The sequence below is a fragment of the Amphiura filiformis genome, chromosome 12 (assembly GCF_039555335.1).
Source record: "Amphiura filiformis chromosome 12, Afil_fr2py, whole genome shotgun sequence".
Lineage (NCBI taxonomy): Eukaryota > Metazoa > Echinodermata > Ophiuroidea > Amphilepidida > Amphiuridae > Amphiura > Amphiura filiformis.
The window spans coordinates 2,103,056-2,118,949 of NC_092639.1; the positions used below are offsets into that span (position 1 = coordinate 2,103,056).

General features: G+C 40.2%; 2 protein-coding genes across 3 annotated transcripts in view; one reads left to right on the forward strand and one right to left on the reverse strand.

The window, feature by feature from the left end:
• Positions 1-9,875, reverse strand: part of LOC140165644 (osmotic avoidance abnormal protein 3-like) — a 28,752-nt gene extending 18,877 nt beyond the window's left edge. For both annotated transcript variants that reach the window (XM_072188938.1, XM_072188939.1), the window contains exons 1-5: positions 9,737-9,875; positions 3,632-3,860; positions 2,655-2,940; positions 1,305-1,544; positions 394-543 (exon numbers count right to left, since the gene is read on the reverse strand). In XM_072188938.1, the coding sequence (XP_072045039.1) occupies positions 394-543; positions 1,305-1,544; positions 2,655-2,940; positions 3,632-3,856 (901 nt within the window). In that variant the 5' untranslated portion in view covers positions 3,857-3,860; positions 9,737-9,875. The remainder of the gene's footprint in view (positions 1-393; positions 544-1,304; positions 1,545-2,654; positions 2,941-3,631; positions 3,861-9,736) is intronic.
• A 608-nt stretch (positions 9,876-10,483) lies between these two features.
• Positions 10,484-15,894, forward strand: part of LOC140165645 (L-fucose dehydrogenase-like) — a 32,645-nt gene continuing 27,234 nt past the window's right edge. The window contains exons 1-2 of the mRNA XM_072188940.1: positions 10,484-10,713; positions 15,622-15,660. Of these exons, the coding sequence (XP_072045041.1) occupies positions 10,617-10,713; positions 15,622-15,660 (136 nt within the window). The 5' untranslated portion in view covers positions 10,484-10,616. The remainder of the gene's footprint in view (positions 10,714-15,621; positions 15,661-15,894) is intronic.

A 15,894-nucleotide genomic window follows, 5' to 3' on the forward strand; every position in this document is an offset into this window, starting at 1 on the left:
ATCAAACTTTTCAATTTGCCCGTTTTTAACCGCATTATCGGAAAACCATATTTCTAACTATTTGTCTTCAGCATGCTAACAATGAGAAGTTATATATGGTTAGTTGGTCTAAAAACATCAGCCATATGTAGGCTAGTTTAAACTTCAGTTACACATGAAATTGAAATCTGATGTGCTTGATCATTTATTACTATTTTGGAAGATTTGCTTTCAACCACTTAATGCTATTGATATTAGTTAGTATTAATTTTAATGTAAATACTTGGGTAACTCATGAACTAGTCATTAATCATTCCCTTGAATCCACAGTGATCCATATTTAAGTAAAATATTGTGATCTAAAAAGAAAGATTAATAATAATAATAATTTCAAAAAAAGAATATGATACGTACCAAGTGAGTCTTGTAGTAACCGAGTAAGCTTGGAATCTCTGTATGGAATGTGTTTAGATTTACCATCAACAAGAGCCGAGATGACGTTACCCAAAGCTGACAGCGACAAGTTGATTTTGGTTGCTTCTTTAAGTCGATCACCAGTGGCACCTAAAAAACATATGAAATTCTGCAAATGTACTTCATGGTTTGAAAAACAAAATCATTGACTGCTTACACAAACACTGTGTTACAGAGGGAGAAAGCATGAAGTTATGATAGAGTTGGAGTCACCTGTGTTTCAGTTTATAAATGGTAGCAATTCATACCAAAATGTTTCATGACATGATCTAAAATATCTTAAGGGTTTCGCTGGCTCGGCCAGTGATTCTGTGAGTATATATGACTTAAGGTGATTGCATCATTACATCAAAGCCTGGTGGTTTTGCTTGTGGTATTTCGTAGTAATTATGGGTGTTAGGGTTCATATAGACAGTAAATTACAACTGTTGTAACCAGGGTCTTAGCTAGAAATTCAGGTTTGCCCGTCATTTGAATAAATTTGCCTGTCCCAATTTGACCTTTAAAACATTTACCAGACTTCTACAGCCCATTGGGGGTTCAAATATGTGCTGCTATAGCCTTGTTTGGCAAACCTGGTCTACTAAAAAGGTCAATAGACTTTCTAAACACCTACAATTATAATGTAGCATCTGTCAAAGGCATTAATTTTGCCCGTCCCAGGAGCAAACTCCCCATCTAAAATGATGGCCAGACGGATGGCTAGCTAAGACACTGGTTGTAACTTTCTGTAAAAACATTGATGGCCAGTACAGTGGATCCATTTTCATTACAGAGTGAGGTCAGCTTTATTTATAACAAAACTAGCTGTGTTGATAATGCATCATCCATCTTTTGGTTTGCTCCCTTACCTGTTTTTGCTTGTCTTTCACTACCAGCCAAATCCACCAGATTGAGTTTGCCAGCTTTGATTTTATCTTCCCCATCAACACTAGGGTCCGCTTCACACATCTCAATGTGTATCGTAAAGATGGAATGTGAACGTGACGAGTCTGCATTCATCAGAGTTGCTCCGACAGAACGATTCTTCCAACCTAATTCCATCACTTTTTCACATTCTCTCACGTTATGTACAGAATGCATGGTCAAGTCTGAAAAAAACATGTTTGGAAAATTGTGAATTAGAACTTGATGGATTGGATTAAATTTGCTGAAAAATGTAAATGTATGTCTATTTGCGACAAAAATAAGTGTGTGATTCAGATATGCACAAGACAGAGGGAAAAATACACATGCCTGTGGTTTGGAAAAGCATATGAAATAGATGCAGGGTTGTAGCTAGGCCAATTTCTATGCCAGGTGGCAAATTATTATGGCCGAGCGAGCGTGAGCGCGTGGAGCTCTCAGACTTACGGCCGGGGTCCAGGGGCCCGCTTAAGGGGTATCACCCCACTAAAAATTTTTTTTTGCTCTTCTTATGATGAAAAAATCATTTATTAAAAAAAAAAAAAAATTAAAAAAAAAAAAAAAATTATTTATTTATTTTGTTTGTTTTTGGTGCCGGGTGCCGGTCGGCCCCGCCCGGCAGCGCCCGGCGTAGCTACAACCCTGAATAGATGTAAATGTAAACATAGCTGTGGTTCAGATATGCATAAATATACATGTAGATTGAAAACTCGGAATTGCTGAAAATATTTCCTGGTATTAACATTTGTGATGTGCTTCTCAACAATACTAACTCACTTGTGTGTCGAGTTCAATTTAAAAAACAATCATAAATAATAGAAATTGACACAGATGTCCAGAGGCATACCAGGTCTGGCTCGAAATAGCGGGACAAAATTTACCAAAAGTTGTAATATATGCATCCTCCTTTGGCCTGGTTTTCGGCCACCCTAATTTTGACCCATTTTACTGTCAGGTCTTATATTAAGTATGCTGGTCCCAGCGATCGAATTCGACGGTATCGCATCGCAAAATGCGATGCAATTTCCATCAACTGCTATGCACTTTTCCAAAATGCATAGCTAAAAGGGCTATACTGCTATGCAAACATGTGTTTTGCATAGCACAAACTGCGATGCAAAAAAATTGACTGAATTCGAACCCTGGCTGGTCCCAAAGATGGCTCCTGGTCCTATAGGTTGTAGTGTAAAATAGTGGACACACAGGAGTAAAAACCGGGCAACCTTGGGGTAAAAAAAAGCATGAGTACTTATAAGCCTGTTTACCATTGTTAAACAAGTGTAAACCATACACACCTTTAACATATACACCTCTGTCAGGATGTTCTTTCAGCTCCAGTTTCACCTTGTGATCTTTCCCCAGAAGGTCCCGGACATCTTCGTTGTAAATCTCCAGATAGGATGCTCGTACTAAATATTTGACATTTTCCGTCACCTGAATGGTCTCAAATATGTGCTCAAATGCACGGGGAATGATTCCACGTTGGGTGGGTGGGTCGGTGATGCCCTGCATACTGAAGGATTTACCACACCCTGTTTGGCCGTATGCAAATATAGTTCCATTGTAGCCTTCCAATACACCCTAATTTAAAAGAAGGAAAAAATTTTTTTTTATGTTGGCATTCTCAAAGTGGCCGAGCGGAACGAGCTCCGACTCATAATCGGAAGGTTGCGGGTTCGAGCCCCAGCGACGCCATTGTTGTGCCCTTGCGTAAGGCACTTTATCTCGAATACTCCTCTCCACCCAGGTGTATAAATGGGTACCGGTATTCTTAAATGATGGGAAGGTAACAGACTCGCTGTAGAGGAGGTGTAGCGATCCCCCTATAGCAACATTACATCCATGGAGGAGTCGGGCACAATCGCCAATGAAAGAGAAATGGGGACTCGGATCTGGATGTAATGTGTTTAGATTTAACATCAACAAGATACAGGATCGTCTCCTTTACACAAACTCATCTAGCAAGAATCAAGTGAGAATCAATCAGGGCCTAGATATCGACAAGAATCACAGAACCGATTCTCGTAAGATTCGGTTGCGAGAATCAACCTCTATCATTGTATCATACTGTAAGTGCAGTAACTAGGATGGATTTTGATTCTCGCAAACCAAGACGAAATCTAGGCCCTGTCAACTGATTGCCGAAACTTAATTATCATGTGTAATTTTGATTCTCGCAAACCATGTTCATGAGAATCATTGCAAAAAATTGATTCCCTGCCATCTTCGAATGCTTTTTCTTTTTTTACGTATACAATGTACATGTACTCACATCAACAAGTGGATAGGCAATATCAGCATAAATAGTTTCCGTTGTTGAATCTACAAAGTAGGCACCATCAAATGTGAACGACTTTGGAGGATCTTTGGAGGCAGGCTTGCTAATTGCACAAAATCCTCGTCCACCGTCCATTTTCACCACCGTCTTGCATTTCAGATTCTTTTCTCGTTCATTTAGAGGGCGACACCGCACGATTACCTTCACTGCTTCAGCCATGGTTCTGTGAATGAGAATCAGGTAAATCATGATAGTATTACATGTGCAATATTAGTATAATATAGAATCCACAAGAGTTGCCCCCGGTGATGCTTTTTGAATCAACAAACCGACCCTACAGCCTTCAAAGCATGTCTACATGAAATCTAAATAAGTGAGCAAAAAAGCACACATCCGGTTTATTTTCCCCACCTGGGGTGTGTAACTGTAAAGAACTTGAACTTGAAAAAATCTTAAGATTGGCTGCCTCTTCAAGAACGCCGCAGATGAAATAGAATCTCTTGATTTCATAAGATCCTGAACAGCGTTATAGACATTGAATACACAAAGTTAAGCACTGGAGAAAAACACAATTTTAGAAGACAAAAAACGCGACCCGCCCCAAAAAAAATTATAAATTCTGATATTTTTTTCAATCTTAACACTGGCTGCCTCTTCAAGAGCGCCACCTGATTTCATATATCCTGAACAGCGTTACGGACAATGATTACACAGAGTTAAGCACTGGAGGAAAATGCAAGTTTAGAAGCCAAAGATTTCTCCCAAAAACACTGCAAAGTTAAAAAAATAGTTAATTCTGAGGGTTTTTTCAAAGCTGGATACAGATGTACCGGTATTACTAAATTGCTTCAAGAACTATTGAACAGCTAGCAATGCCATTGCATTCAATATGTTCCTGACTGTTCAATAGAAGCAACAGTGAAAACGTACAACTTTATCCAGCTTTTGAAAAAAAAACTTTTTTTTTTTAACTTTCATTTTTTTCCGGGAATCACATTTTATGGAAAATTATGGTCACTGCCACTGGCTGCCTCTTCAAGAACGCCACAGAAGAAACAGAATCTCCTGATTTCATAAGATCCTGAACAGCATTATGGACATTGACTACACAAAGTTTTACACTGGAGGAAAACACAATCTTAGTATCATTTTTGCGATCAAAAACACAATTTAGTAGTCTTTGGTCTGGACGCATGGACATACTACTATTTGTCAACATCGTGGCAAAATGCATTATTATAATTGCCAAACAATTAATAGAATGGAACATTTTGATGTCAACTATAACTTGTCAAAATATTGAAGAAATGTGCTCCCCAAACAGGTGGAAAGTAGGCAAAATAATTCCCATTCAAACGAGTGTGGAACTGAAAGTGCATAATCCCGGCTATTTATAGTTGATAGTCTAAAGCTGAATTTATACTCGATCGCCAAGCAATTGCGATTAAACGCTTTTGAAAAGCGATGGGCAATCGCCTAAATTTTGCGATGCATCGCCCGTCGCTTTTAATTTGCAAGTTGAAGAAATCTCAACTTCCCAGCGATATCGCTGACTTGCTCAAGAAGTCTAGCCAAGATTTTGCTCACCGATAGCTTCACATTAGAGACCATTGTATTCAAAATCTAGTCGGATTCGCTGAAGCATAACACTGTGTAAAGCAATGGAAGTTAAGAAGTAAACACAGCCGATCACGACAGGCGACTGCATCAAAAATGTTGCTAAAATTACACTTCAGCAAAATTTTAGACTGTCCAAAAGGCAAAAAATTGCAACGCTGTCCGACCGAAAAACAATAGCAACGCACTCTAGCATCGAATGCGTAGCTATCGTGTGCAAATTCGAAGCTAGAGTTCTCGAGCAATGCTTGACACGTGAATGCGTCAACCTATCATATACAACTGGATCTATTATTTTGCTAATTAATTTACCTTTCTTGATTTTTAACTTTTGGTGATGAATATAATTCAAAGCAATAATAATTATTGACAGCAACTAATGTTTTAAAAATGTATTTTGTGGCATTTAGAATATTTTAATTGTCGTCTGCAATCGCTATCGCCGTAATAAGTATAAATGCAAAAGCGACGGGCGATGCATCGCAAATTCGGCGATTGCCCATCCCTTTCCAAAAGCGTTTAATCGCAATCGCTCGGCGATCAAGTATAAATTCAGCTTAAAGCTGAATTTATACTCAATCGCTTTTGCAGAAAAGCGATTTTCGCGCATGCTCAATGTTTACTTAAATTTCCAGAGCGTCAAGCCGATTCAAATCGCCGAGGCAAAAACGACATGAACGACGTCGCTTTTCTTTCTTTCTTTCTCCCTTTGAAGTGCAGGCTTCATAAAAACGAAGATAACTCGCACTACGTTGTAGTTGTACACATGCGTCGTCTCAAAGGCGACAGAAACTTTGTTCTCGGTGCAAATATATATACAAGGTGCAAGTAAAAACTGGAGATGAGGTGATGGAGCTACTTCAGCAGGAGGTCCCTCAGGGCGGCCTTGAAGACGTCGAGGGATGTATACTCAGCTGGATCCACAGATAGATTGTTCCAGTCCCTGATGGTTTGGGGAAAGAATGAGCTGGTATAAACTGAAGAGCTGGTTGATGGAATGAAGTACCGGGAGTTGTGACCTCTGGTGGATGTTCTGAGTGGGGTGAGGTAGTTGACACTTGATGTCAACCAGGTCATGATGGATCTTATAGAACATCAGCAAGCGGCTTTGGAGGCGTCTTTCTTGAAGGGAAGGCCAGTTGAGGGCGCTGATCATATCAGAAACACTGCTGGTGCGTTGATAGTTTCCAACAACAAATAGAGCGGCGCTTCGCTGAACTTGTTCGACCTTGTTTAAATGTGTGTGAGGATCCCATGATGGTGATGCAAATTCCACAGTGGGGCGGACGTATGTTGTATAAGCAGCCTCCTTCACTTGATTACTGCAATGGCTGAGATTAAGTTGCAGGAATGCTCTTGTACAGTTGGCTTTCCTGGTGATGGCATCAGTATGGGTGTTGAAATCCAGATGACTATCCATGTGAACGCCCAGATACTTTGCTGAGCTCACCACCTCCAAGACTTGGCCATGAACTGTGTAGGAAGCTGGCAGGGGGTTCCTCTTGTTGGTAATTTGGAGGACCTGGCATTTGGCGGCATTAAACCTCATTAGCCATTTAGATTCCCAGTCTTGGAGAGCGTCACTGTCTTTCTGGAGTTTGATGGAATCAGCACTTGACGATATTTGGTGGTACAAGATGCTGTCATCAGCAAACATTCTAGCAGTGGCAGATGAAACACACTCAGGTAGATCATTAATAAAGATCAGGAAAAGGAGGGGGCCTAACACACTCCCCTGTGCCCGTGTGGAACACCAGATGTTACATAGGCTTCCGAACTCTTCTGACCATCCACCAGTACGACTTGTGTTCTGGCGTGAAGGAAGTCGCTGATCCAATGGTATGTGCTGCCATGGATGCCATAATGCTTGACCTTTGCTAGGAGATGGCGATGAGACACTTTGTCAAACGCTTTTTCAAAATCCAGGAGGATGACATCAGTTTGAGATTTCTTGTTGATTCCCTTAGCTAGATCATCTACAGTGGCAATTAATTGTGTGTCGCAAGAACGTCGTTTCCTGAACCCATGCTGGGCGTCTGACAAGATTTTGTTGTCAGAGAGGTGACGGATGATGGAACAGTGGATGATATGTTCACATAACTTGCTTGCACAGCACTGAAGTCAACGAAATAGGGCGATAGTTGGCTGCAGAAGAATGACTTCCCTTTTTAAACAAAGGAACAACCAGCGCCTTCTTCCATTGAGATGGAACTCTTCCCTGCCGAATTGATGCCTGGCACAGAAGGGTGACTGCAGGAGAAACTTCAACAGCCGTCTCTTTCAGAAGTTTGGTTGGTATACCGTCTGGTCCCGAGGCAGTGTAAGGCTTTAGATTCCTCAGAAGCTTAATCACACCATTCTGACAGACTGTTATATCATCCATGGCAGGGTGCTGGACTTCAGGCAAGTCGGGAAGAGGAGACCCATCATCGGTGGAAAATACAGAAGTACTTCTTCTACTTCTACTTCTGTACTCGGTAGGATCCACATGTGGATGTATAGCCGAGGGACTTTGTCCATGAGCGGTGCAGGAGTGAGTGTGCCAGTGCGTATAATACAGTGTGCGAGTAAAAAACCAACAGCTGCAGACTAGATTGATGCAGCCACAGCTCCCCTGAAAGTCTCAACAGACGGTGAGACTAGGATGGTACCGGGAAGCGAGTTCCACCACGTGACTGTCTGAGGAAGGAAGGAGTTGGAGTACAATTGAATTCTGGCTGGAAGAAGCTGGTATTTGCTGGGGTGGTAGGCTCTGGTGTTGGTTGGAAGAGCTGGAGACAGATAATGATTCGGGTTTACTGCAATGATGTTGTTTTGCATCTTGTACAAAAGGATGAGGCTAGCAACTTGACGTCTCTTCTCTAAGGTGTCCCACTGGAGAGTGTTAAGCATGGCAGACACACTTTCTGTGCGATGGTACTTCTGAAGGACAAATCTGGCAGCCCCTGCGTTGGATTGCTTCAGTCCTTGCTATGTCTTTCTTTGTGTACGGACTCCACACCGGGCTACAGTACTCGAGGTGGGGTCGAACAAGAGATACATACGCTTGCTGGCGAATTTTGGTGGAGCACTTGCGCAGATTACGCCTCACAAGGCCAAGCATCCTATTTGCACGTAATGTGATGGTGTTGATGTGTTTCTGCCAAGACATATTATTTGCGAAGGTGAGTCCCAGGTACGGATAATCGGTTACAGTGGCAAGGTTTCTCCCTCCAAGATGGTAATCAGCCAAGGTGGTATTACGGCGAAGGGTGAAATGCATCGTAAAACACTTTTCAACGTTGAACTGCATTTGCCATGTTTGAGACCAACGATGTAGGCGGTCAAGATCCTCCTGTAATTTGCTGTTGTCTTCTGGTTTTGAGATGGTGCGGTACATGAGGCAATCGTCCGCAAATAGACGCAGATGTGAAGAGATGCCATCGGGAAGGTCGTTGATAAACGAAAGGAACAATAAGGGCCCCAAGACTGTGCCCTGTGGGACACCTGACTGAACCGGAACCCATTCAGATGATTGACCATCTACTACTACTCGCTGACTACGTTGCGTGAGAAAGTTCTCGATCCACAGGAGAAGTGGCCCTCTTATGCCATAATGATTTAACTTGGACATCAATCGCTGGTGGGGTACTCGGTCGAAGGCTTTTGAAAAGTCTAAAACCACAGCATCTACTTCCTCCCGGTTATCAAGAGATTTGGAGAGATCATGGGCAGTGATGAGAAGTTGCGTTTCACACGAACGGCCTGGACGGAATCCATGTTGGACATCAACTAGGACGCTGTTCTTATCATAGTGGTCCATAATGCTACTGAAGATTATATGTTCTATCAACTTACTACAGATGGAGGTGATAGATACTGGTCTATAATTAGATGGGGTGCTTCTATCCCCCTTCTTGTAGATGGGAGTGATATTGGCCAGTCTGTCTGTTGAGGATGTTTGATTTGACTTTTGCAAGTTGAAGAATCTCAACTTCCCTGCGATATTGCTGACACGTGAATGCGTCAACCAATCATATACAAGAAACGATCTGAATCTATTATTTTGCTAATTAATTTACCTTTCCCGATTATTAATTTTTGGTGATGAATTAATTCAAAACAATAATTATTGACAGTGGCTCAACTGATGTTCTAAAAATGTATAATTTTGTGGCATTTAGAATATTTTAATTGCCGTCTGCACATGTGCAATCGCTATCGCCGTGATCAAGTATTATGCAAAAGCGACGAGCGATACATCGCAAAATACGGCGATTGCCCATCGCTTTTCAAAAGCGTTTGATCGCAATCGCTCAGCGATTGAGTATAAATTCAGCTTAAGATCATGAAGATCCAAGACATGAAGATGAACATGAATGATGAATGAAAATGAACCGGTATTTCACGGGCGGCTTCATAACAGATGGGGAAGCTTATACGTTTAATTAAAAAGAAACAAACATTGAATATATTGCAAATCAATTGAAAACTAAATCTTACCTTTCCTTTTATCGCGTGGTCAAGTCTCGAAGGGCAGGAATGTTTTTTTTATTTGTACAAAATCTCAATAGAAACATCAATTCACAAATTCCGTCTCCTTCGAGACGACGGCCATATTTTCTTCGGACGTCAATTGCGCCTCGTTCTAGTATAGGTGTTAAAAATTAACAATAACCATATAAATAAAATATATTATTTGACTTAATTTATTTACTTAAATAAATTTATAGCTATAAAAATATTTTGAATTTTAGAAATCTGATGCAATATTGGATATATTAAATTTATTCTTATTACCTAAGAAATATTGTGTAAACGAGACTTCAACTTTGGAGTTTACTTCTATAAAGTAGGGGTGTTTATATAATTTTGATCCTCAGTATCTGTAAAAATCACCTAAAAATGATTGATTGATTTAATTATAAATACTAGCAGAAAACTGTATTATTTTACCACTGTGTTTGGAATTTGTTGTTATTCAAAACGTGAATTGCTTGTTAATGCTTGGAAAAATACAATTGCTCTACCCTATTTTAATATTAAATCACTCCAATCTATTTTTAGAATTGTTAATCCTATTTTGTGTTTTTACTTTTCACCTAAATCATGCCTATTTTATTTTGGTTTCTTTAGCTGAAACATCTTTAATATTATCACACCTTAGATAAATACCTGTTTCAGGTTGAATTTATTATAAACGAATAGAAATAAAATTGGATTGTATTTATCATTCCATCAAATTAGGGAAATCACACCAGCTGATCCAATCCTCTGTGGGCACCAATGACAGTGGCACCACGGCTCCACTGATCACCAACAGGAATCCAAAGTTCAGCGAAGGGGTGTAACTTGAATAGCTTGTACTGTAGTAAGAATCAGAATGGCGAGCGAGACAGGAGGATTACGGTACAAAGATAAAGTAGCACTGGTTACTGGGGGATCAAAAGGAATTGGTGAAGGGGTAGTACGAGTTTTTGGTAAGTAATATTTGAGGAAGTGTCAGCAACATAGTTTGTGTACGGTACTGTGTTATGCGTGGGAAATACAACCAATACAAGATACAACAGAACAGGCTTTTCCATACAGTGAACAATAAACAAGAAATTGAATCCAATGTTAACATATATCTGCACAAGTGACTGATAGCCTATCTTTAGTATTGATGCTTTCAGGCTTAGACTGCCTAACTAGCCTGTATCTCGTTTCGGCCAAAGAACGTCTGTAATACATACCTGTTTTTAATGACTTTGCAACAATGTTTCTATTGTCAGCAATAACAGCTTGCATTCACACTTTTGAGTTTATATGGTTAATTTTCGTACACATCATAAATAAGTGAAATCAGAATATCCTGAAAGGAATTTAGGTAAAGAATTCAACGACACTGACCTCGCAGCAGCTAATGTTTTCATGTAAACATGGCGTCATTAAACATTTTTAGCCTCACGTTTCAGTATCCTACTACCGGATCGTTGAAACAACAAAACCTCAATCCCGGCCTCATTCACGAATTCACTCACCTTCCTACACCACCAGTTGAAATAAAACTCGAAACATCCCGTGTTATTCCTCAAAACTACATGCACCTTCATTAATAAAAAATTGAAATCCTAGTAGAAATCCGTTATCGAAAATTGTTTGATATAAAACGTCACCAAAAGTAATTTTTCTGAAGAGTAGATACCAGCGTGTCAAAATGGCGGCCGCAGTCGCATCCCCCAGCTTTGTACGTGTACCCAGGTCACGGTATGTCACGTGACGAACAGTCAAGGTCAGAGAACAGCGCAACCTGTCTGCTGTAATATAATGGCTCCGCCCAATGAACGGCGCTGTCAATCATCCTTATTGCCTTTGTCGAACAGACTTTTACGCAGGTAAGAGCTCACGCTGTCCTCACTTTTAGGATCGACGAGCGTCAGGCCGACACAAGCTGGTTGTGTAGGAGACTATCATTGTGATGCCCACGTTGCAACCATTGGATTACGGAAGAAATATTCATACCAGGACTGAAGCAAATGTGGCCATGTCTATGTTTGTACCGGGCATGTACCGGCCAGCTTTCAACACGGAGCTAGCGGAAAATACTGCAAATTCGGCCCAAGGTAAGCAAAGGGTTGGGGATCGCATTTTTAACTTTGACTAAACTGTTTCGGAGTTAAGGCACGCTAAAAGTAGACCATTTCGGGGCTGTATTTGGTGTACATGGACGTTTTGAACAGAGTAAAAACGACCACTTATTCGCTATTGCTGAAGTATACCCGCCGAATCATGTACCAATACACAAGGTATTGGTACATGAGATCAGGTATATTTCAGGCTTTAAATGATAGCAAGAAATGGAAATCACCCCAAAGGAAAGATTTTAATTGTGAAATTGATCGCCACATCAATATGGATTCACATTTATAATACGTCGAACAACTGAATACAAGCACAACGTATGGACCAATATATTTTTGTAAACATTTTAGGCCTATAACAAAATGTATATTTCGTTCAAATTGTACAACTATAGTTTCTACCCTATGACCTATAAAAGTTACCTGTTATCAAAGTGTCCGCAAAAAAATGGTCATCGCAAGTATCTTTGATGCTGAAAACTAAGGATATTCACGCAGGGACAGGCCAAAAACCTTACCTCGATCGTAAAATCCAGCCGATGCATGTCATAAATAATTCATTATTCCATTGTGTAAATGTCACTGATTGTGTCCATGTATGGTTATTGCACCTGCGATCTCGCGCAAGAGCAGTTGTCAACCTGAATTTATACTCTATCGCTGGATCACCACGTGAATTCGCCTCTCGAAAACCTCTACGAGGTTGTTGCATCGAGCACGCTGACTGGCTTAGCAATTATCAAAGTAGTTTTGTAAACCAATCAGGTTAGACGTACTTTACTGGCGAGTCACATTAATTAATACCGTAAAAGGCCGTCGCGTTCATTGATTGGCTTACGATTTCAAAGAATGACTTTTGCAACCAATCACAACACGGGTTATATGACGCCCGTCGGAAATTTTGCATACGTCCCCGATGACGTCATGCGCCTAGCGCCACGAGGCTGGCTTTTCTGCGAAAGCAAGCGAGTGGTATAAAGTCAGTTTCACACCTGTGATTTAATGGAGCACATCTACAACGCATTTGACAGATAAAAATGAAATTGGCAATTCTGAGCAACGGGATTCCATGAAATGGACGATTATGTAAGTTATTCTACAGGATCGGTAATAATTAACAGCTGGTCTGCTGTATTTGAAGTGCATATTGAAGTTTGTAAGTTTGTGACTTTGTATGTTATGTGCAATTGATATTATAGGAAGCTTAAATTGGCAGGCTCTCATGCAATGTATCCGTCTCTTCCGAACATATATGGACGTTCAGGGCAAGTCATACTGAAGTATGACTTGCCCACACAGGGTATAGATTCACATTAGGCCAAATAAAAAATAAAACATCTTTCCCGTCCCCTCCCGCTTCCTTTTTTGAGGTTTCTTCAATTTTATTTTTTATTTTTTGAAATTCAGTTATAACTTTTCAAAAAATATGTCTAGGAAGTAGAGGTGCTTTCTATAGCCTTGCTAAGATACAAGAAACACTTTTATAAGGTTTTGTGATAGTTAGAGGGGGCCTATCTCTCAGAACAACAAATAAAAAGAGGCCTCCTCCTCATTCCAGGCATTATTGTATACGCTAAAATAGCTCTAATTATGGGTATTTACACCGATTTTGCGATAAAAAATAAAAAATAAAAAGCCCCCTCTTCCTCCTTTTTTTTAAAATCCCGGACGTGAAACATGTTTTTTATTTTATTTGGCCTTATCCTCCGGCGGAACTGTCAAACTGTCAATTACAACGTCTACTAGCGGACTGGTTTTTAAATCCACTCTTATCAAACTAATCAAAACTGTTAACTACAATTTTATCGAAAAAATCAAAAGAAGAAATACTAAATATTGCTTAGTTTCAATGATGCTTACCGATCGAGTCGCCTTGATGGTGTATTTCCGATCATTTTGCAACGTGGTTAGAAAAATATTTCCAAGACCGTAAAAGATGTGAGTATCGCCATTAGGCATGGCCCGGTAACCTGGACAAAATTTAACGCAATCGATCGTCCAATCCTAGTTCACCTGAGTGATTATGTGGTTTGCCGAATGAAGCCGAATGAACGGTATTGGTGTCGGAACAAGGATTGTTACTTGTAAACAAATCGTTTCGCCGGCACGTTTCAAGAAATTAAATTTACGATCTTTTGATAATTAGTTAGGGATCGTCTTATTTTAACCTCTGGCATGAGAGATTGAGAATGTGGGTTAAAGATAAGCCACTCTGTGTTCTCATTTTGCAACTAAAATAGGCTTCTCATAAAGCTTAAATTTGCGGGCCATTATGCTGGCCATCCTTGTATTTGAAACATGGCGGATATACCAAGCACCCTCACTACGTTCGGGTCTGTGAGGGTGCTCGACCAGGCATAGTGTACTGTATCCATGACCATCATCATGATCATGGCATGCAACCAATGCAATCATGCAATGGCTGCTTTCTCAAGTTTAAATGTTGATGGCAAACTGGACAAAAGAAGCGCATGGTCATATCATGGGAACACCTCACACTCACACTCACAGCTTTTTAGTAATCCCCAATTCTTCCCAAGCGTCATTTGCCTGTGGAACACACTACCAGCTTCAGTCGTATCTGCCCGTCTTTGGAGACTTTCCGAAGCCGGCTGAGTCCACTGTCGCTTCGTTAGACTGGAAGAGGACTTTTTTACTCGCATATCAGCACCACTTCATCTGCACATCGCACACTTTGCACTGCACACAGTACAACTATATACTCAGGAGTGAAAACTTTTAAGTAAGAGGACTGTACTTATTGGAAGAAAGAAGATGCAGCGTGAATCACAATTTAGAAGGCAAACCGTGCCCTTGGTTATTATAAAAAGAAAAGATAGGTAAAAGGAAACCTATATACATAATATGTTGTCTATACTACACTTGACTCAAATATATATTAAAATTTCATATTTTGTGATGAGAGAATCGCACATGGAATGCTCTATCATGAGAATTTGACGAAATTCAATCTTTGACAAGATGTAAATTGCCACAGAAAGTGCTTTGACAAAACGGTTTTCAGTTTTGGCTTTCTTTACAAGAGTTGTAGACTGTGACTTGTGACTTGACTTGCAACTTTTGCAAATGACTTAAGACTTACTTGTGACTTGGACAAAATGACTTTGACTTGACAAAAATGACAAAAATGAAGTTACTTTCCTGTAAAATGGATGAACATAGAATTTATGAATTTATATACAATATTACATCATGAATTATCATTTTGCTCTACAGATTCGATCATTGCCACCTCACCACACATTTCCTCATAGGTTTTTTTTCTTCTTCCAAAACTACCATCGTGCCGATTTTTATAATTATAAAAGAAAGCAACATCAAAACCAGACTTGTTTGATGATGACATTCTTCTAGATGATTTTAAAGGGATCAATCTTCTTCTTCTTCTCTTCCTCATGGTAAATCACCTTGACCTTCAGCCGATCTGATCGCGTCTGCCAAATTATGATCAACCGGGACAAGACCAAGTCTTTTCTTTACAATCTTCGCTTTTGTGGCCAAAAATATTTTTTTTTAGATTTTGTTTTTTTCAACATGTCGGAATACGTGCCGATGTCGGCATGTCGACGATGGCCTTTATTTGAAAGTGAACTTTGCTTTTCTTTGTATGCACTGCAAGGCACAAACAGATGCCTGAAACTGATCATGAGCCACACTCTATGCAATCCAAAGATATTTGCCTTATTCCCACAGAGTGGTCAGTTAGTAGATCATAATTATTTTGTCTTTCTTTTTGCTCTACAGTTCGAAATGGAGCCAAAGTAGCGTTCTGTGCAAGAGGAGGTGAGTATAAAGTTACTTATAGTACAGTAGCTTCATGGAGCAGTGCGCTTTAGGTGCTGAAGCCACCCGCAATTTGTTAAAAATCATGTAAAATCAGCCGTTGTTTTGCCAATTTTAGCCATTAAGCCCCCCCAGCATAACTCTGAAAGCCCCTCTGAGCCCCCGGAAAAGATCCTGGGCACACCGATGTGGAGGTTAACCATATAGCTATCTAGGCACCAACCTGTCAGCTTT